At 40.8% G+C, this 23,354-nt stretch overlaps 1 protein-coding gene across 1 annotated transcript in view; it reads left to right on the forward strand.

Annotated features, from left to right (window-relative positions):
- Positions 1-17,080: 17,080 nt before the first annotated feature.
- Positions 17,081-23,354, forward strand: part of CSMD3 (CUB and Sushi multiple domains 3) — a 782,898-nt gene continuing 776,624 nt past the window's right edge. The window contains exon 1 of the mRNA XM_058175006.1: positions 17,081-17,285. Coding sequence (XP_058030989.1) covers positions 17,081-17,285 — 205 coding nt within the window. The remainder of the gene's footprint in view (positions 17,286-23,354) is intronic.

Genomic DNA, 23,354 nt, shown 5'->3' on the forward strand with positions numbered 1-23,354 from the left:
CAATAATCCAAATGGGAAGTGACAAGAGCATGAGTGACCGTGCATAAGGCATCCCGGTCAAGGACACATTTTAATAACAATCCCATAATTCTGATACAAACAGATTTCTCAGAGATCTCTATGGATCAGACCAGGGGTGAAATGTAGAATTTGTTACTACCGGTTCTGTGGGCATGGCTTGGGGGGTGGAGTGTAATGTGATTGGGTAGGCATGGCCAACTTTTTTTTTTTTTACTTTTAAAAGCATTTTTTTACAACCTCTCCAGCTGATGAGGTTGTAAAAAAAATGCTTCTAAAAGCCTGTGATGATCAGGCAATTCAGCTGGGATCGCCAGAGGAAAAAAAGCTTTTAAAGGGTTCTGACAATCCCAACTGAGTTGCCTGATCGCCAGAATCTTTTAAAAGCTTTTTTTTTACAACCTCTTCGCCTGAAGAGGTTATTTAAAAAATGCTTTTAAAGGATTCTGACAATGCCAGCTGAGCCGTGCGATTATCAGAGACTTTTTTTTTACTTTTAAAAGCATTTTTTCAGCCAAAGAAAAAATGCTTTTAAAAGTAAAAAAAAAACCAACCTCTGATGATTGCGTGGCTCAGCTGGGGCGGAGGGGGAGGGATTTTTGCTACTGGTCTCCGAACCACCTGCCACCATCGCTACTGGATCGGGCAATCTGGTCCGAACTGGGAGCATTTCATCCCTGGATCAGACTATATTCGATCTTCACTAAACACCAGAGGATTTTAAAAATTTAGCAGCCATGATATGAATTGTTTCCTTTCTTTCAACATGTCATTTTGGATTCACTGGAAAGAACATGTTTCTTAAAGCAAATTCAGTGGAAATTCTCCAAGATGGTCTTTTCAAAAATAATTGTGGTACAGATTTTCTGAGCATAAACCCTGGCTGCTGTACATATTTTTAAGTAATTGTGCAAAATAACCCCTGAAGAGGAACCTGGATGGATGGAGTAAGAACTAATTTTATCTAAAGATTAATGAGAGTGACATTATAATGAATCAATGCCATTCATATCAAAGTAATCAATAGGCTATAATACCAAATAAACATTTCTTTAAAATATACACTTTAAATAAATTAAAGAAGAAGGGGGAAAATAAAAATAAAATTGGTAGTTTCTTACATTTCAATATTCCAAAAGACTGTTGTTGTCGTTGTTGTTGTTGTTATTACTATTACTATTACTACTATTATTTTGCTTTTTTTCCTGAACTATTATAGCTACCTATCTGGAAACAATCCAAGATGTCACCCTAACTGCTACATCCTTGTGGATGACTCAATTCTCGAAACCCGAGTTCTTTTTTAAATACATCTATGATACGAAAGAAATACGCCACCAGATTTATATATGAATATGAAGCTAAGAATAATGTTCCACCTCATTTCTAATTGGCCCAATGTTCAGACTGTTCCATAAGGAACAATACATGTTTGAATTCTGATACTGATTTAAGACACTGATGAATCAGATAATCATGCTTTTCTCATTCACTATTAACGGAAGTCAAAAATCTGAAATTAAAAAAAAGAAATAGGATAATGAAGAGAAAAAAAATCAAGCCTGAAAGTGCTAACGTAAGAATGGAGTCAAAATTATGTTTCATAACTCAGAAGCATTTACTTTAGGTAATAAAATAAGTACTGCATAATTTTTTCCAACTGTTATCTTGAATATTAAATTACACATTAACATTATAGCCTGGTTTTTTTAATCATTGAGGAACTTTAATCCTATCTGACATACAGATGGTCTCAGATTCAGCTTGTATTTTTAGCTAATTTTTTTCTGTCTCTCACGTAGTCATATCTTTTTTGCAGATGTTGGGATGGGAGGGCGTATAATATTGTATAATAAAGGTGGCTTGGACTAAAAAAAATGATATAAAACCAAATATCATTGATTTTTTTTTCTTCTGGCATTCCATTTTTTCTCCCTTTTCTTGCATCTATTTCTCTTTATCTGCATGATCCTGTTATTTTTTTAAGAATAGAATAGAATAGATTTTTTTATTGGCCAAGTGTGATTGGACACCCAAGGAATTTGTCTTGGTGCATACAGTATGCTCTCAGTGTACATAAAAGAAGAGATACATTCATCAAGAATCATAAGGTACAACACTTAACGATAGTCATAGGGTACAAATAAGTAATCAGGAAACAATCAATATCAGTATAAATCGTAAGGATACAAGCAACAAAGTTACAGTCATAGAGTCATAAGTGGAAGGAGATGGGTGGTGGGAACGATGAGAAGATTAACAGTAATGCAGATTTAATCAAAAGCTTGACAGTGTTGAGGGAATTATTTGTTTAGCAGAGTGATGGCATTCGGGGAAAAAAACTGTTCTTGTGTCTAGTTGTCTGCTGTGCAGTGCTCTATAGCGTCATTTTGAGAGTAGAAGTTGGAACAGTTTATGTTCAGGATGTGAGGGGTCTTTCCTTTTCTCTTTTTTATTCTCACAGGGCAGCAAGCTGGGAAATGCAACTATCCATTTGTATATTCTAGAGACATAAACTGCTTACTTGGAGAAGGTTCTGAAATTAGACTAAGGCTCCTATAAAAAAAAGGAGAGGGTTTCATATACCCCTAGGGTTTTTGAGCTATAGCTTGAATTAGCTCAAATTAGCTATAGAATTTTAACTAATAAGTGAAGATGGGCTGCAGCTGCAAAAAAGCCAACACAGTTCTAGGCTGCATAAACAGAAGGATAGAATCAAGATCATGTGAAGTGTTAATACCACTTTATAATGTTTTAGTAAGGCCACACTTGGAATACTTCATCACGATGTAAAAAAGATGTTGAGACTCTCAAGAGTGTGAAGAAGAGCAACAAGATGATTAGGGAACTGGAGGCTAAAATGTATAAAGAACGGTTGCTGGAATTGGGAATGTCTAGTCTGATGAAAAGAAGGACTAGGGGAGACATGATAGCACTGTTCCAATATATCAAGGGTTGCCACAAAGAAGAGGGAGTCAAGCTATTCTCCAGAACACCTGAAGGCAGGACAGGAAGCAATGAATGGAAACTAATCAAGGAGAGAAGCAACCTAGAACTAAGGAGAAATTTTCCTGACAGTTAGAACAATTAATCAATAGAACAACTTGCCTCCAGAGGTTGTGAATACTCCAACACTGGCAGTTTTTAAGAAGAGATTGGATAACCATTTATCTGGAGTGGTGTAGGGTTTCCTACCTAAGCAGGGGTTGGACTAGAAGACCTCCAAGGTCCCTTCCAACTCTGTTATTCTATTTCTATTATTTCGATTTCTATTTCCTGTCTTGTTGAGACTGTTTGGGATAGTTTTGACCCTATGACTCCGGAGGACATGGACAGACTGCTGGGAAGGTTGAATGCCACCACATGTTTATTGGACCCGTGCCCCTCCTGGTTGGTGCTGGCCACGCAGGAGGTGACACGAGGCTGGCTCCAGGAAATTACAAATGCTTCTTTGCGGGACGGGGTCTTTCCCGCTGCCTTGAAAGAGGCGGTGGTGAGACCTCTTCTCAAGAAGCCTTCCCTGGACCCAGCTGTTTTAGGAAATTACCGTCCAGTCTCCAACCTTCGTTTTATGGCGAAGGTTGTAGAGAGTGCGGTGGCACATCAACTACCCCAGTACCTGGATGAAACTATCTATCTAGACCCATTCCAGTCCGGCTTCCGGCCCGGATACAGTACTGAGACAGCTTTGGTTGCATTGGTGGATGATCTCTGGAGGGCCAGGGATAAGGGTTACTCCTCTGCCCTGGTCCTATTAGACCTCTCAGCGGCTTTTGATACCATCGATCATGGTATCCTGCTGCGCCGGTTGGAGGGTTTGGGAGTGGGAGGCACCGTTTATCGGTGGTTCTCCTCCTCCTCTCTGACCGGATGCAGACGGTGTTGACAGGGGGGCAGAGATTGACTCCGAGGTGCCTCATGTGTGGGGTGCCGCAGGGATCGATTCTCTCGCCCCTTCTGTTCAACATCTATATGAAGCCGCTGAGCGAGATCATCAGTGGTTTTGGGGTGAGGTACCAACTGTACGCTGATGACACACAGCTGTACTTTTCCACCCCAGGCCACCCCAACGAAGCTATCGAAGTACTGTCCCGGTGTTTGGAAGCCGTACGGGTCTAGATGGGGAGAAACAAGCTCAAGCTTAATCCCTCCAAGACGGAGTGGCTGTGGATGCCGGCCCCCCAGTACAGTCAGCTGCAGATGCGGCTGTCTGTTGGGGGTGAGTCATTGGCCCCGATGGAAAGGGTGCGCAACTTGGGCGTGCTCCTGGATGGGCGGTTGTCCTATGAAGACCATTTGATGACCGTCTCCAGGAGAGCTTATATCAGGTTCGCCTGATCCACCAGTTGCGTCCCTTTCTGGACGGGGATGCCCTATGCATGGTCACTCATGCTCTCGTTACCTCTCGCTTGGACTATTGCAATGCTCTCTACATGGGGCTCCCCTTGAAGAGCACCCGGAGACTCCAGTTAGTCCAGAATGTGGCTGCGCGGGTTATTGAGGGAGCAGTTCGGAGCTCCCATGTAACACCTATCCTGCGCAGACTGCACTGGCTACCTGTTGTCTTCCGGGTGCGCTTCAAGGTATTGGTTACTATCTTTAAAGCGCTCCATGGCTTAGGACCGGGATACTTACAGGACCGTCTATTGCTGTCCTCTATCTCCCAACGACTGGTGCGTTCTCACAGAGAGGGACTCCTTAGGGTGCCGTCAGCCAAACAATGTCGACTGGCGGCCCCCAGTTGGAGGGCCTTCTCTGTGGGGGCTCCTACCCTGTGGAACGAACTTCCCCCTGGACTTCGACAACTATCTGTCCTTAGGACCTTTCGCCGCGAACTTAAAACCTATTTATTCCGCTTTGCTGGACTGGCTTGATTTTTAAAATTTTTAATTTGATTTTATGGGTTTTATATTTTTGTCAATTTTATAGGGTGTTATTGTATTTTAAATTTGGCCATTTGAATAAGTTTTTTAAGGGTTGTTCTTAGTATTGTATGTATTGTTTCTTTTGTATTTTATTTTGGCTGTTCACCGCCCTGAGTCCTTCGGGAGAAGGGCGGTATACAAATTAAAATATTATTATTATTATTATTATTATTATTATTATTATTATTATTATTATTATTATTATTATTATTATTATTATTATTATTATTTTACCTAAGATTCATGGACTTCCTTGATGTCAAAGCACAAATAATGAACTTAGTTGGAATATTTGTATTTGGTGTGCATGACCATGGCTGTCCAACACTTCAGGCTTATTTTCCCTTTGCGTATAGTTCTTTAACACTTAGTTCCAGCTTTTTCTAGCAATCTGCTTTGCCAGGGTAAACATATATGAAGTTTCTTATACTCTGCCAACTATTGGCCACTCCATTCTAGCTGGCATGTGCACAATAGAATCTAAGGCAGCTTTGCTTCCCAGTTTATCTTCTCAAACTCTATTGAGATGGCTCACATGGTAGTTACTGGAACCAGAAAAATGGTATTTCTAATCTCTCTTTATATCTCTCCCCAATATTAAGGAAATGAGGAGTAGTTGTGGTTGAAGCTCCTTATTGACTTTTAAATTGTAAGGAGGAGGAGGAGGAGGAGGAGGAAGGAGGAGGAGGAAAAGGAGAAGGAGAAGAAGAAGAGGAGGAGGAGGAGGAGGAGGAGGAGGAGGAGGAGGAGGAGGAGGAGGAGGAGGAGGAGGAGGAGGAGGAAGAAGAAGAAGAAGCAACCAATTCTTTATTAAAAACAAAACAAAAAGAAATTCTGGCAACTTCAACCAAGATTTTGAGCTCCTAATTTTTATCTAGGCCCTTTATACAGTACATTCTTATAGAATAAAAATGGTGAGCATATGCAGCTCGGTGCTTTGTTTTTAAATATATCTATTGTCCAGAGAAAAAGATAAAAGTAAAGTGGGGAGGGATTAAGAGTAAGTATCTTGGAGACCTAAAAAGGCAACATCACCATTTTCTGTTTGTTAATAAAGAGTTAATAGAACTGGATGGCTAAAGGTTAGATTGCAACAAAATGACCCTAGAGTCTAACTTTTTGCTGCCATCTAGTGCTCATAAGGGTGTGTGCAGTCCATAGCCCTAACATAGTCTGCATTTGTTTTAGGAGCCATGCTCTTTTATAAATGTAAAGATTTTTTTTCATTATAGTCATTGGGTGGGTATCAGTGGTGGGATTCAAAAAAATTTTCTACCGGTTCTGTGGGCTTGGTTTGGTGGGCCTGGCGTGGCTTGGTGGGCATGGCATGACATGACTTGGTGGGCGTGGCAGGGGAAGGATACTGTAAAATCTCCATTCCCTCCCCACTCCAGGGTAAGGTTACTGAAAAATCCCCATTTCCTCCTGATCAGCTGGGACTCAGGAGGCAGAGAATAGATGGGGATGGGGCCAGTCAGAGGTGGTATTTACCGGTTCTCCGAACTACTCAAAATTTCTGCTACTGGTTCTCCAGAACTGGTCAAAACCTGCTGAAACCCACCTTGGTGGATATTCAGTCATGGTCTCAGATTTTTGAGTATATATCCCCTTGACCTGAATGCCTCCTGTCCAAGTTGATCCCCTAAGAATTTTGGTTATTCCATTTTCTAACTCTTATTTGTTTGACCTTCAGTTTGAGAAAATGCCTCTACATTAAAAGAGGGTTAGAAACCCAAGCTTGGATAATCAACTTTGAGAGCCCAGAACCTATCTTTAAGAGTTATATAGCTTTTAAGTGATTGTTCACAGATGGGGAGCATTTATCATTAAATTCCAGCACGAAGGTGGCAAAGACATGACTAATTACGATAATGGGAAATATTAAGACTGAATCAATCAAAAAACAAATCTGGTATTTGTTGCCAACATAAAGGGATCCAGCAGATTTTTTGGATAAGTAGCTTCCGATCAAATAGAAGGGGTGCAGAGAAAATCATAGAGCCTAGTTTATTAGCAATTATAACAGAAAAAAATATTTTATGTACTTCCTTAGAAGGCACTCTAATTTCATATCAGTGTGCTTATCTTTTGCTTATAAACCTATAGCTGTACTGATAACTTTTACTCATAGCCTGCAAAAATTAAGCTAAATATTGGCCATAAACTATCTGAATGCAAATCTGTTCACAACATCATTTAACAAAAGAATGTGTCTTCCACTGAAGTTTACATATGGGTTACAATCCTAGGAACACTGCACAAAAGCACAAGCTTATTTGATAATATGTAAGGTAGTCAGGTTAGAGTGAATCTTCCAAAACTGCAAGAAACTGAAAACAAAAACCCAGAGTTTGATGGATAGGCGGATGAAAGAAAGATGGATAGGCAGAACCAGGAACAGGAGCTAGAAAGCAAAAGCAAATGAAAGAAAAATTGCAGAAGCAATAGATAGATTTCCATAAAACTGTGGCTCCGGTTAATGGCATTTCTGGTAAAATTGAGAATTTTGTTGTAGGTAATCAAGGGAGACAATACTGAGCTAAATGGAACAGAGGCATAACTTGGTCTTGAAAATGGTTTGCAAAATCCAAATGGCCATTAGATGGCAGCAAAGAACTGGAAATTTCTATAACTGCTGCCCTCTGGTGATCATGCAAATGTGTGCAGTCTAGATCAGGAAGCCCTACTGACAATTCAGATTCGATTCACCCTAACATAGATTACCGATTAGATTCATAGCATAACTACACTGGCTGGGTTTGCCTTTTAGCTTAGCATGACTGTGAATTCAGCTTTCAATAAATACCCTGAGGTGAGAAAAGCAGATCAAATAGACAACAAGTCAGTAGTGAAAAGCTGGAATTAATGAACCACAAAAGTGATTTTGATTCAAAGACATTTTAGTTCATCTCTGATTTTAATCTAAGTTACAGTGGCTAACTGATGAAAGCCATTCATTTCGCTTGAATTTCTGTAGACGCTTTTTTCCCTGATAAATCAGTATCTGCTCTGCTTTCGGGCTTTAGCAAAAAGCCAATGTATAGACCAATACTGGTCCTCTAGAGGATCCAACACGTTTGTTTCTTGTTCTCTACCCAACAGATTGATATCTTTGCCTTATGAGTCATTCAAACCACTCAACCAGCATGAGCTGGCCCATCTCACTCTTGAGTGATTAGAAAAAGATGTCAGGTATACAAAATAAAGTAGCAAAGTCATCAGGAGAGCTCATCACACACCATCATTTCCCAGTGGCATCTTTTAGCAAGCATGACCCCTGATGATTTGGGTTATTGAAATAACTGTCCATTCCCCATCTCAACACTCTACTTGGAATCCTGAGAGTATTTAATCATGGTGATTGAGTTAATGGGCTTTGGCAAGTCATTTTCATCCTTGACCTCTACCCTTGGGATCAATACGATATTTGATCATGCCAAAAAGCAAATACTGTATGCTGCAGTTATTTGTTTGCTTATTTACAATTTTATAACTGCCCAATAGCTAAGCTTAATGACAATAAAACACACTAAAAACAGGGTTTGAATAAAAAACGTATTCAATGAAATGCAAGATGCAAATGGTAAAACAATATAAATTAAAATGCCATTAAGGTGCCAGCTGAAAAGAAGCATGACATAATCCACATTTACATCCCAACTCTTATAAATCTCATGGAAGTGGAATTCTGGAGAACTCTCATAATACTAGATTTCTGGAGGGAAAAAAACCCCCAGAATTCTTAAGAATGTTCCCCATTGGATATATTGAAAATCAAATTGGGGGGGGGGGAAGAGATATATTTCAACACATAATCTGATCTTTCTTACTAATATATGTGAATATGCATATCTGAATATGACTAAACTTTCGTACACAAATATGTTTTATTAAAATAAATAAAAAATGAAAACACAAAGCACTTCTCTGAATGTTTTGATATGGATGATATAGCACAATATCGCTAGTCCTAGCTAGCAATTCCTTCCATTAAAAGAGTCTACTTTTCTAATTCACATTCAAGGCCTATGAAACATAGAATCAAATTATTCAACAATTTATCACAATCCTTTATTGATTGGTTGACTTAAAAAAGCTGGAAGAAGCCTAGTAGAGTTATCCATTTATGTCTTGTGCTCATCAAATAACAAATTCATTGGAGCACATAGTGCCATGTTGCACTTTTGCAGATCAGAAGAACTTCCCTGCAGATCCTGTCCAATAAATCTAAAATTATTTGATCTTTTCAATCATTTTGCTTTTCATACAAGCAATGTTCAGTTGAACTTAGTAGTTCCTTGTTTTAACCTTACCATAATCGAGCAGATACATAAACCAAATAATGTCTTGGTCATCCCTTCAAGAAAAAAACCCCCAGTCATTATTTATTCAAGAAATGATTGCTTTTTTTCCTGGGGGCATAGTAATCTTAATAACTGATTCCTAATCTACAATGTGAAAACCTCTATAAATCTTATCTCACTTTTTCTAAGCATCCAGTTTTCAAAGACATGTTTTTTTTGAAAACATCTTTGAAAACATCCAGTTTTCAAAGACAAAAACTTGGAACTCCGTCGCCTTCGACAAGACCTAAGCTTAACTCACAGAGTCATCTATTGTAATGTCCTTCCTGTTAAAGACTACTTCAGCTTTAATTGCAATAATACTAGAGCAACTAATAGATTTAAACTTAATGTAAACCGATTTAATCTAGATTGCAGAAAATATGACTTCTGTAACAGAATCATCAGTGCTTGGAATACTTTACCTGACTCTGTGGTCTCTTCCCATAATCCTAAAAGTTTTATCCAAAAACTTTCTACTATTGACTTCACCCCATTCCTAAGAGGACCATAAGGGGCGTGCATAAGCGCACAAACGTGCCTACCATTCCTGTCCTATTGTTTTTCTTTTCTTCTTCCTATATATATGCTTATACCTCCTTATATTTACTCATATATAATGAGATTATACTATATAATCTTTTGTATGATACCTACATATATTGTTGTGACAAAATAAATAAATAAATAAATAAAATAAAATTCTGTCACCATCTTCAGTTTCATTTTATGCTATTTGAGTTTGATGTTGTCCACCATGAGATCTCCAACTGACGTGGATGGTTACTGACAGTACTGTTAGTCCATCATCCTTTAATGATTCAAAGGATGTTATGTTTATCCAGTTCAAATCTTTTTCTTCCAGGTTCTTCCAATTCTTAAACTTACGTATTCCAATAATCTATTAGCAGTTATACATCCTTCCTTCATGACCTATCAAGGCGATTTTAAAATTTATGGATAAATTTATTCCCTAGCTTTTTCATAGTATTTATAATAAATGGGTATACCCGTATTTATTAGATTCCCATGATAATAATACAGAAAATATTTTATATATCTGTACATCCATTTGTGTTAGATATTTATCCCATGCAAGTCTTGACAATGGACAATATTCAACAATAGAGTTGAATATTAGCAATTAAACAATTAGCAATTGTTTGCAATCTTATTTTGACTCAAATAAGGAATATAGCGTAGTTTAATAGTCTACTTAATATTGGAGCAATAGTCTACTTAATATTGGAGAGAATATAACTTTTTTATCCTACCTTCAGGTCATGAAAATCTGTAGCTTCATTTTGGTGTAGTAACCTGCTGAAAAGCAGTGAAATAGATATAAAATTGGAGTGATAATGTTAGACTATACATGATAAATATAAGATGACACTTTGAAATTCACTTTTTTAAAAAAAAAAATCTGTGCATTTCACCACTTTTTATTTTAAAAAAAGTATAGTAGAGGAAAACAGACATAAATGGAATATAGCAGAAGACACTATTTGCATAAAAGTATACTAAGTAACACTGAAAACAAAATGCATATGTTTCAGAAATGCAGTACCAAAATACACACATTAGGGCATTTGAAAGTATAAATCTTGGCGAACAGAATTCAACAGATTCATAAAAATAAGCATCATAGAGAAACAGAAGTTGATATATTCACCACTCTCAAATACGCTTCAGTGATTCGAAAGAAGTAGAGTTCTGAGTGAACAAAGGACATTTCGTGAAAGTAGTCCTGGTGCCTTATTTTTGGCAGCCTTCCTTTATGACAAATTCAGCTTTCTCCAACTTGGAAATATGAGTTATGGAGCAGACTGGGAAACTGAGTGCTTTATTTCTGATGTAATGGGCATGTATAAGAGCACCAGCGTGCCTACCGTCCCTGTCTTAATGTTCCCTTTAATTGTATTCATTTTATGTATTCAATTCATGTTTAGATTTATATATATTAGCCAATACGTACTCGACAAATGAATAAATAAAAAAATAATATTTCAGGTAAGTATTTTAGATCCAGTATCATTTCCTGGAGAAGTTTATTTAGTTTACAAAGTTTTCTCTCTGGTAACACTGCACTCCAAACTAGAGCATATAAAACGTCTGCCAGACCCATACTTGGTTACTGTTCACCTGCCTGGAACCCTCATCGTATTTCAGACATCATTACATTAGAGAGGGTCCAGAGATATTTTACTAGGAGAGTTCTCAAATCTTCTGCTCAAAATAAAATTCCCTATACCACCAGACTTGAAATCTTAGGTCTAGAAAGCCTCGAACTACGTCATCTGTTTCGACCTATGCTTAGTTCATATGATTATTTACCAAAATGTTCTACCTGTAAATGAGTACTTTAATTTCAACCATAATAATACAAGGGCCATGAATAGATTTAAACTCAATGTAATTCGCTCTAATCTTAATTGTAGGAAATATGACTTTTGCAATAGAGTAGTAGTCTGGAACACTCTACCTGATCCTGTTGTTAGTATCTCTAATCCCCATCCCTTTTACCATAAACTTTAGTAACAGAGTTGTTAATGCCTGGAATAAACTACCTGACTCTGTGGTCTCTTCTCAAAATCCCAAAAGCTTCAACCAAAAACTGTCTACTATTGACCTCACCCCATTTCTAAGAGGTCTGTAAGGGGCATGCATAAGAGCACAAGCATACCTACCGTTCCTGTCCTATTGTTTCCTTTCGTTATATCCAATTAATATAGTTATTACATACTCATACTTACATATATGCTTATATACTGTATAATTATTTCATGTTTATGCTTATATATACTGTGTGACAAAATAAAATAAATAAATAAAATGCCAAAGGTGCACAGAACACTGTTACCTTCCCACAAAAGGTGGTCCCTATTTTTTCTACTTGCATTTTTACATGCTTTCGAAACTGCTAGGTTGGCAGAAGCTGGGACAAGTAACGGGCACTCACCCCATTACACGGCAGCACTAGGGATTCGAACCACCCAACTGCTGACCTTTAGATCGACATGCTCAACGTCCTAGCCCCTGAGCCATCGCGTCCATGGTATTCGAATTATATTTGATAGAAGCACATATGGAAGGAAACTGTCTTCTCCCCTTCAGTGTCAAGCCAGGAAATTTGCCTTCAAATATTGAAGGTTGAAAATTCAATCATTTATGGGTTTGCTAGCAAGAGATAATGAGATTTGTAGTAAAAATTGAACATTACTGGGTTGAGGAAAGCTATTGGAGATAGCCCATAGGAGACTGAATGGAAGACCCTGGGGGCAGAGTTAAAAGGTGGATTAGCCTAGAATCCTTACATAGCCAAAAGTGGACTTAAGTCCAATCTCCCCTTGAATACTCTTGGCCTTTATTTAACTCTAAGCAGTTGCTGTTAGTTGAAAAGATTTCTGTAGACAAGTTTTGTAGCAATAAATCAGTTTAATTGGACTTTCATGTAAGGACCTGACATAGACATCCCAAATTCTTCATTATGCACTTTTAGAAAATGAATTGATGATTGAAAGTACCTGTATTCATCGGCCTAATAGCTTCATATATAGGAGTAATTCTTCTGTGAATGGCTAGTTTCCCAGACCTCAGAAGGAATTTGTTTGCGTGTTTGTTTATTAAATGATTCTTGATGGATCACAAGTATTTAAAAAAAAAAAATTTTTTTTTAAAAATAATGGTTATCTTCAAACTACAATGCTTCGCCTACCGATTCTTGCAGACATGAAGATGTTAAATTTTTTAAAAATAAAGAAAACCGGTGAATATTTTTAAAAATGGACTCAGCTTTAAAATTATTTGATGGGTCCACAGAACTTGCTAGACTAACCTGGAAAGGTAGTTCAGGTTGTAGACTGTGGGAACTCAGCCTTTAAGTTGGGCCTATAGCTGAAAAATATTTTTTGAAATGTGTAGTTCGTACCCCATGGGTGGGTTTCACTTACCTTTGCTACCAGTTTGCTCGCTTCAAGAAGAAGCTTCTGCACATGCACAGATTGTATTTGATGACGTCCAGGCGAGTGTGGGGAGCCTCCTGCCACCGCTTCGTCTGAACCAGGGCGAACTGGTAGCAACCCACCACTGTCGCACTCCTAATCCAGGATCAGATGGGTAAGGCACAAATAATTTCTGTGGCTGAAATTTCTTTCTGTTGCTTGAGATCACTTTCTACCAGCAGAGGACTCTGCCAGCATCACAAATAATTTTGTTTTCAGAAAACCAGCAAAATGGGTGAACAGAGGTAGAGTGGTCAAGCCAAGTTGTAGGATGCTGAATACCAAGTCAAACTAGGAAAATAATTGAAAGAATGCAAAATTCCAAGGAATGTCCAATGGGAATTAAGCAGCCAAACAAGCAAACCATAACCTTTGCTTTCCAGATTTGTTTTAGTGATTTGCTAGATTCAGATGTTGTACTAAGTAATAAAGATGATTTGTTTGATCAGTTTGGTCTAGCAAGATTGGAAACCAGAACACTGTAAGTTCTAGTTCTACCTTAAGCAAGGAAGTGAAAGACATATTTATAAAATGATAATGGTGAGTTAAAACAAACAAACAAAATATAATGGGTGAAGCCGCCTTACTAATTAGTAAATTTTTTGGCTTAAGTGGGATATGTGAGTGAAGCTAGTTGTGTTTTATTCATGGTTAAGCAAACTATGATTTAACAACAGTTTATCCATGTATTCTTGGGAAATATATAGAAAGAAAACAAATTTCCTTCTTCAATATATATAGCAGTGACTTTTCTTTTATAAGCCCAAGAACATATTTTAGGACACAGGAAACTGACACTCATTGGGTCAGACTGTCCCTCAATCTAGCCATACTTTTTCTAAACTACACTTCCCATCATCCTTCACTAAGTTAGGTAGAACTCCTGGAAGTTGTAAGCAAGACCTGGAATCCCTTCTGGTTCTCCACCATTAAGCCTGGCTGGAATTACTGCTACTGAGTTTTAGACTTTCAACCATAATAATTTTTTACAGCTTCAATGGAGATGCCAGCTAATCAGTTTTCAAAATTAATCTGGGTGCAAGGCAAATGCCCTACCCATGAACTCTATTGCCTTATTTTTATTTTATTTTATCTGCAGTTATGATGTGCACATGGGCAGTCAACAGCATCCTGTTTGAATTCAGAAATATTAAGCCAGGATGGGCTTGGATAGAATTGGATGGGAAGATCACCACAAAGATTGTAAACCAGCCTTCCAATATGTCCTGGAAGAGTGGAATGACAAATTGCTTCTAAAACGACATGGATGATCATTACCAAGAGCCAATCCTAACTTTGTAGAGACCTTACCTTATGATTCAGTCTTGGATGAAAAGCCAAAACTTGTATTTGTACTTCCAGACATTTTGTACTGTACTTCCAGACATTTTACTTTGCCTGCTGAAGCAGAGATCTATTCAAAAACAAGCTCTTCTAAAGGTGGATATCAATCCAATGAAAACAGCTATTAATTTACCTGCAGGCAAATGCCAAGCTAAAAACTAGACTAAAGATCACCCATAAGAATAGAGTTTATACTGGCTGGCCAGCCCCACAAAATAGAATAGAATAATGGAGCTGGAAGGCACCTTGAAGATCTTCTAGTCCAACCCTCTGCTTACGCAGGAAGCTCTATACCATTTCAGACAAATGGTTGTCCAAGCTCTTCTTTTTAAAAAAAAACATCCAGTCTTGGAGCATTCACAACTTCAAAGAAGACAAGGAAGCAAATCTCCCCACCACCATCTTCTCTCTGCTCAGCATTCCACCCCGCATCGCTTTCACACCATCCCTACCATTTGATACTTGTGGAAAAACCGGCGAACTCTGCTCCCCGCCCTCACCTCTCCCCCTGCGCTACGCTTTTTCGTCCTTTGGCTCCCACGCTTCATCCCTTATGAACTCACAGGGAAAACGTGGCCTTCACCGGCCATAGGGGGGGGGATGATGATGATGATGATGATAGAAGCCAAAAAGCGCCTTTCTCTTTAGGCGGGGGCTGTCCCCGCCTACCCCCTCCTTTTACAGATGTCAAAAAGAAGCCGGCACTCCTTTGGCGTGCGGTAGATGGCGCAAAAGCTCTTTCTGTGCCTAATCTTAACCCTTTCGGATCAAACCAACGCGCATCTTTGCAGTTCCAGCTGAGCATCTCTCTTCTCCCCCCCCCCACCCCGTTCCCCACCTCGCCTCTTCTCGCCTGAGTTGCAAAAAGCTCTTCTTCTGTCTCTCTTTCTCCCCCCTTATCCCACTCCCCCACCCCCAACACATACACCGCTCCGGGTTTGTTTGTTTATTTGTTTATTTATTGTTTTTCCTCCCTTTCCTTTCGGGCAACTTGTAAAATTTCAGATCCACGGTTGGGCTCTTAATCTCTAGGAGAGGGGAGGGGGAAAAAAAACCTGGGTGGAGCGGGGGGGGGGAGCTTTGATGAGGAAGGGAAAGGCTCGGGAAGGGAAGGCGTCTGTATTGCTTTTGGAGTGGACGCCAAAATCGACGCCTGTTCCACCAGCCGTGCTAGTTCCCCCCCGCCCCGCGCCCCATCCTCCTTTGGTCGCTGGTATTAGAATCAACCTTAACTGCACCACCGTCGTTATCCAAGACCTTGCAAATCCGAGGGCAACCCACGGAGCCGTGAATAGGGGTGAGGGTGGGAGTGGATTGGGAAGAACAAGGTGTCCACCAGCGCGGTTCGGCTGCGCTCCGCTCATGTATACGGTGCGCTGAGCGATCGTTCCAGGCTCCGGGCGCAGCTGCGTCCTCTCTTCCTTCTTACCGTCCGCCTGCGGACATGGAGACACGTCTGCTTCAACGAGTTCTCGGCTGCTTCTTGAAGGTGGTGGTGAATCCTATCCCGCGGGCATTCAATTTAGGGTATTAAGGGTTTTTTATTTTTTATTTTATTTTTTTTTCCTACCGGAAGCTTAGCTTTTTCCTAACCTTCTCCCAAAAATAATAAGAAGAAAAAGAACAATAATAATTCATCCCATTAGAAAGCCCACCACCACAAGGGACACCCCCCACCCAAGCCAAGGTTTCCTAAACAGCGGTGAAAGAATAAGGAAAGGGGAACGAAAAGAGAAGAAGCTGCGTTTGCTCAAGAGTCCCCAGCAAGCGGGGAAAGAGAGAGAGAGAGAGAGAGAGAGAGAGAGAGAAGCTTGTCAATTTCGAGCCGCGTCTGGTCAATTTCAAGCCGCGTCTGGTCAATTCCGCGGCGCTCCGCTCCTGAGATTTGCTTTCCGTGGCTCGTTTCGTGATTCTTTTAAATATACCGTTTGGATTCGGTTCTTCTGGAAACAACCCCCCCTCCCCGTTTCCACTGTAGCCTCATTCCTCTCGAGAGAACGGGGAAGCTAGTGGCAAGGCGTTCGAGGCAGCCTCGAGCTGGCTGGCGGCAGAGTCGGCTTGCTTGAGCCGAGAGCCTCGCTGCCCCCGCCGGAGAGATGGTTGAGTCCTGCTTGTCAAGGTTGCTGTGGTATCCCAGAAACGCCGTTCACTTGGAGCTGTGACCGCGCACCATCAACACACACACATACACACACACACGCCGCTCCGCGCGAACTCCTCCACTGCGCCTTGGACCGAAGCGAGCAAGGAGGAGAAGAGGAGGAGGAGGAGGAAGAGGAGGAAGAAGGCGAAGAAGAAGGGGTGGGGGGCAACGGCGAAGGCAGGCGAGCCAGCCAGCCAGCCAGCCAGCCAGCCAGCCAGCAAAGCCAGCAGTTCCTTCCTATTGGGGGTGACGGCGTGGGGGGAAGCTCGTTCGCTCCGCTCGTTCGCTCGCTCGGAGGAGGAAAAGATGCAAAGGATTTCCTACTACTGCAAAGAGACCACCTGGCCACCAAGGAAAGCCGACGCCGCTGTCGCCGCAGATCTGGGGCAAAGGGGATGTGGGAAATGCGGCCGCCCGGACTTGTGCAAAATCTTGGGCAAAATCATGGGGATTAAAAGTGGATTTACCTTGGGGAACCTCGTCTTTTTCTGGATGCTCTCCTCTGTGAAAGGTAAGGGCGCGGGGCAAAGGGATGTGACACCCCCCTCCTCCCCTCCCCAAGAAGCCGGAGGGGAGAGAGAGAGAGAGAGAGGAGGGGGAAAAAAAATAAAAGGATTGCAAGTGAACGCCAAGGAGGATGGTGGGGATGGTGGCCGGAGATTCGGGCTTTTGCCCGAGGTGTGCGGACGCCGCGTTGTCCTTTCTCAAGGTTTTCCCTCGTTTATTCCGCCGAACCTCGTTTTATTCCGCGAATCCGGAATCAGATTTGCTTTGCCAAATCAGCGGTCGCTGGGGAAAGAGGAGTGTGGAGAGGGAGCGAGGGAGGGAGATGGGATTGAGGTTTCTTTTCTTTTCTTCCCATAAAAAGAAAGGGAGGGGGGGGCCGAGAGGGAACCCAGGCTCCCTCAACTGCGATAGGAAATGCCGTTTGCTTGCCAAGGCTGGCCGTTCAATGCAGTGACTGAAATTTGTGCCGAATAAATATTCTTGCAGGACGCTCGACCGGAGACGTGAGTTAGGTCCTGCATGTCACTGAAACAAGTGGATATTCCGACAAAATTAGCGCCGGAGGATTCACCATCTTTCATCTCCCCCCACCGCCCTCCCCCGTCTCCCCCACAATTAACCCTGAGGTAGCTATTTAGAAAGTGAGGCTAAAAAGCAAGGCAAAACTCTATCTATCTATCTATCTATCTATCTATCTATCTATCTATCTATCTATCTATCTATCTATCTATCTATCTATCTCCATACACACACAATATTTTTGTTTAGACACACAAGTAGACCTTGGTAGAGACAAGGGCCGGCAGATGCTGTTCATTTTCCTTGAAGGAGTTTCTCCTTATTGTTGTTTTTATGCCAACCAGCTTCCCCCTTTGTAAGTTAGGAAGGCTGGGAGGGGAGTGAGATTCACAAAGGTTTTCACCACCCTGGGTTGTAGGTTGGATATCAGAGTGTGTGGTGTTGGGTCTACTGAGTCTTTCTTTTGTTGTGGTGGTGGTGGTTGTTTAATTAAGCATTTCTGTAGACCTGATCAGCCAGGAGGGCCACAATCCTGCTAATTTTATCTCCCTCCCCCCCCCCAAAAAAAATCTCTTAAGAAGAGAGATTGGCAGCAGGAGGCACTTAGGAAGGTTTTGAGATCAGAGCATTTTTGGCCAAGTATGGGGAAGATGGCCTTTCATAAATCTTTCTAGAAATACTAAATTTGGGAGATCTCAGGAAAAGAGATGAACATGGCTGGAAGAAGAGATAGTCTCTTTTTAAGAAACCATGCATGCAGAATATCTATCTATCTATCTATCTATCTATCTATCTATCTATCTATCTATCTATCTATCTATCTATCTATCTACTATCAATCTATCATCTATCATCTATCATCTATCTATCTCTCTATCTCTCTATCTCTCTATCTATCTATCTATCTATCTATCTATCTATCTATCTATCTATCTATCTATCTCAACCTTGGCATCCAATCTCTCCTAGGAGCGTGGTGGCAAAAGGGATCAAGATGAACCTCCCAGGAGTTTGACGAAATCTAGAGTTTGGATTCCTTCTCTCACACTGGATGCTCTGGCTGTTCTTTTGAAAGGAGCTTACATTTTCCCTTCTTCTCCTCCCTACCCAGCCGATACTGAACTGAGTCTTTTTTTTTAATGAAACACTTGATTGTCTTGCTTCGCAGCTGGTTCAGTCCCCATTTGCATGGCGGGAGGGGTGAAGGAAAGGATGGAGCAGGATCATTCAGGGTTGGTTAGGGCTCCTGGTGCTGGCGGGGGGGGGGGGGGAGAGAGGAAGGGATTTACCTCATTTTTTTCCCCCTCCAGTCCTGGCTTAGAAAAGGACATGCCTGGAATTTTAATGCACCTTCTAATTACAGAAAGCTGGTCCTGGTTTGTGGCATTGACGCAATCTGTTCCTTCACCACCCTTTTGCCTAATTTCTTCAGAGAAATGATTCAGCTAAGAGACTGAAACACCATTTGTTGAGGGTTAGTAGAGTGGGAGGGGGGAGAGAAAGAAAGAGAAAAGGAGAGGGAGAGAACCAGATAGGTGTGTTGATCAGATTAGGAAATAGCAATGCTCATTAATAAACATCCACCATCCTGCCCCCATCTGAATTCCCAGTGTGTGACTTGCTGGTTTGAATATGGCTACATTTTACCCACGTGAGATCTTTGAATAAAACACACACACACAGAGACACGCACACACACCTATGTTGATGTGGGGGAAGAAGGGAGACACCAACAGACTAGAAGAGTGAAACAAGGTTTACCTGGAGGCGATGTGCTATAATAATTAAAGAATCGGGCAATTTTTCCAAAATCTTTAAGACGTATAGATAGCTCATCTGCATCTGCATCAGAGATGGATTGTACAGCACTTGTTGGACCAGTATTGCAATATCTTGAAAAGTAGGATGGAAAAAAGCCAATTATACTGAACTGGAAAAAAATAAGGGATTTTTTTTAAAATGCATGCATTATCCTTGGTGAATCAGAAATGAATGTTTGAAAAGACCATCACAAATCCAGTACCACTTTAGATTACTTCAAACAAAACAAGTTTTTCCCTCTCATACTGGAGTTAATTCATTTCCTATTTGTACTGGTCGTAGGAATAAAGTAATGAGAAATTGTGATATGTTTTTCAATCATATACTGAAACACTAGACTACAGCTAAAATAGGAAGAGCCTTTTATGATGTTGTATCACCTCAAAGAAAATTTAGGAAGTAGATTAAATGAAATTCTATAAAATCAAGAAAATAATGAAAACTGAAGGAAATTGCTGCTACGAATCAAAAGATGGCCCAGGGAGTTGGAAATGAATAATTACTTAGTGCTTCCAGGGGGTAGGGGAACTAAAAGCAATGGCTCAAGCCATAGGAAAAGAGCACAGTACCATCACTACTAATAGTAGTAGGGGGGAAAAATAGCACAATATGAAGTTTGTGCAAATGAGATGCCACCTAGTTCAGTGTGATTTCTTTCCTTATAAGGTGCTTGGAACTACAATATGATTTAGGCTTGTTTTAAGAGTATATGATGGCTTCACAATGAATAATGGATTAAAAATGAGTAAATCTGGGGACAGTGCCAGATTTTAATAGATGAGAGAGTGTGTAAAGGTGTGTCAAACCTCTCTTGACAAGCTGGACAGGAGATAGACACAACTGGCCTTCAAGGTTGAAGTAACTTCTAATAAGTAGATTGATGATAGAAAAGCTAATGAAACCACTGAGGAGAAGAAAAACTCCAGGGACTGCTTTGCTTCAAGTGCATGCCTTATTTATATTGAAATTAAGGTTCCATTTGTACAACTTTCCCACCCACTCCCATCCTACCTGAAATAGGTTGGAAGCCACTCTTTCAGGCAGAGGAGATGATTTTTTTTCTTGCCCCATTTTTGGGAAACAAATTGGGTTTAAACTATTTTGTTCTCTTGCTAGGAGAGTTGGCATTTGTAGGCCCAAGAAACGTTGTGGAACATTTGTATAAGGAGATTAGAAATAAAGACTGCAGGTTAAACTTCTGCAGATGTTCCCACTGCCAGAAGATTGGCTATCCAACCTGTGAGAGAAGACCTTCTTTTTGGGTCACAAGTTAAAGAACGTTCTCCCGCTGAAGTCAATTTAGCCTTCACTCTCCCAGTATCTGTCAATTCTGAAAGAAATCTACACTGACTCTTCTTTGGAAGGACAGATACTGAAGCTCAAATACTTTGGCAACCAAATGAGAAGAGAGGACGCATTGGAAAAGATTGATGTTGGGAAAGATTGAAGGCAAAAAGGAGAAGGGGACGGCAGGGGAAAAAATGGTTAGAGTCATCGATGGAGTGGGCATGGGTTTGAGAAGCAGACTCTGGGAGACAGTAGAGAATAGGGGCACCTGGCATGGTGTGGTCCATGGAATCGTAAAGAGTCAGACATGACTTACTAACTAAACAACAACTTCCAGTATTTATGCATCGTTCACCATCCCTTTAGTTGTTATTGATTTTAGATTTGAAATACAATTTACTTCACTATCAAGTTTTATATTTTGTGGAAGTCTCCTTGGATATCTGTCTAAGCACAAAGACCTGCGTATAAGTGTAATAATAATCACTGTTTCCAAGAAAACATATTAAATCTCCTAGGATATTTGAATAGAAATGTTTAAGCATCTAATAGGGTTAGTTATTTTGTCTCACTATTGATGTTGTCTTATTCTCTGATACTATAAACGGATCTATATCTCAAACTGCTATTATCTCCTGTATATAGCAAATCACTATTAAACCAATTTAACTAGATTAAATCAGTTTTTCTCAGAATAGAAAAGATTGAAAGAGGATATAATCGCAGCCTTTGAACATACGAAGGGCTGTGTCATACAAAATGTTGCTGAAGAAGGCAGGACTGTAAACAGTGGGTAGGAATCTTGAGAAGATTTGTCAGCCAAATATTAAGATTTATTTTCTAATTGCTTGAGCTATTACTAGAAATGGGCTGCTGTGTGAGTTTTTCTTGCTTGAATGAATTTAAGCAGACACAAGGTTACCATTTTTAAGGAATGCTATAGTAGAAGATACCTATTTCTGAGGATCATATCCAAGACATCTTCTGGTTCTAAAATTCTAAAATTAATTGTGGAGTTTTTGCATCCAGTTTTTTCCTGGAAAAAATGCCAAAATTCTCATTCAGTTGCTAATCTAACAATGCTTGTTTCCGTATATGAATCCTAATTGATTGAAATGTTCACGCCAACCCTAATTTTTGCCATATATAATATACAATCAGAGATGAGCTGGGTTTCTAGGGGAAATGTGTATTCTAAAATAATACAAGTAAAAGAAATACTGGATTTCTAGAATTAAATATGGTAGAGAAGAGGCAATACTAAAAGATTTGGGTCTGATGAAGCAGGACCACTCCATAAAATAGGCAAGCAAGAGTGCTGGCATTCAGCCAGTTCTATCTGGTTCAGATGAACTACTAGCAGTGGCTGAGTGAGGCTCTGCCCACCTGCCTGGAGATCATCACACATTTTTGACGCTCTGCGCATGCACACTTGCATTTGCGAACCTGTAGTGAAGGTAAGTGAATATGACCCATTGTTTACTACTGGTTCTGTGGGCATGGCTTGGTGGGTGTGGCTTGGTGGGCATGGCAGAGGAAGGATACTGCAAAATCTCCATTCCCTCCCCACTCCTGGGGGAAGGATACTGCAAAATCTCCAGTCCTAGCCCATGCTGAGGCCGGTTCTCCAAACTACTCAAAATTTCTGGTTCCCCAGAACCTGCTGGATTTCACTCCTGGGTTCTACTTACCTTTATTACCGATTCGTAATGGGAGCGCAGGCGCAGAAGCTACTTCTCATGCACAAGTAATCAATTATGATGTCTGGGCGGATGGGCGGAGCCTCCTGCCACTTTTACTACTGGTTCTATAGAACCGGACAGAGCCAGAAGCAACCCACCACTGGAGATGCTTCAGCTAGTAAGAAAATGGAGTGAGGCCTTTCCTGATACTTTTCAATGACTTAGAAATCATTGTAAAAAACAGGATGAAGGATAGAAGAAGAAAGAGAAAAGCTAAAGGAAAACAGAGAGGAAGGGCAGAAAAGGGAGAAGTGTTGTGTCTCGTCCGATCTCACCACAGCCGGGACCTTCTTATCTGCTTCCGAACACGGAGGAATGTCTTAGTATGCCTCCCGGCCCCAGCCCTGGCTCCATGCCCAGACAGGCTGAAGAGGAGGAAGTATCTCCAGCCCCAAGCTCTGGCTCCATGCCCAGGCAAACGGAGCAACTAGACCCCTCCCCCTCCTCCACAGCATGTGAGCCTGAGGGAGGTCAATTGCCAACAGCTGCAGACTGGAGTGACCCTCGCGTCAGAAGACTTTATAGACGGAGGCAACAGAAGGAAGGGAGGGGCAGGCCTGGATAAGTGCTGAGTCATGGAGCCACACCCCATGGCCTATATAAAGGACCTGCTTTCTGGCATTCTCTGAGTCAGGCAAAGTCTAAACATATCTTGCTGAAGTCACTTTCTGGTCTCCTGCCTGCACTGAGGACTTTGCTAGGAC

This window comes from Ahaetulla prasina, chromosome 3 (genome assembly GCF_028640845.1).
Source record: "Ahaetulla prasina isolate Xishuangbanna chromosome 3, ASM2864084v1, whole genome shotgun sequence".
Classification (NCBI taxonomy): domain Eukaryota; kingdom Metazoa; phylum Chordata; class Lepidosauria; order Squamata; family Colubridae; genus Ahaetulla; species Ahaetulla prasina.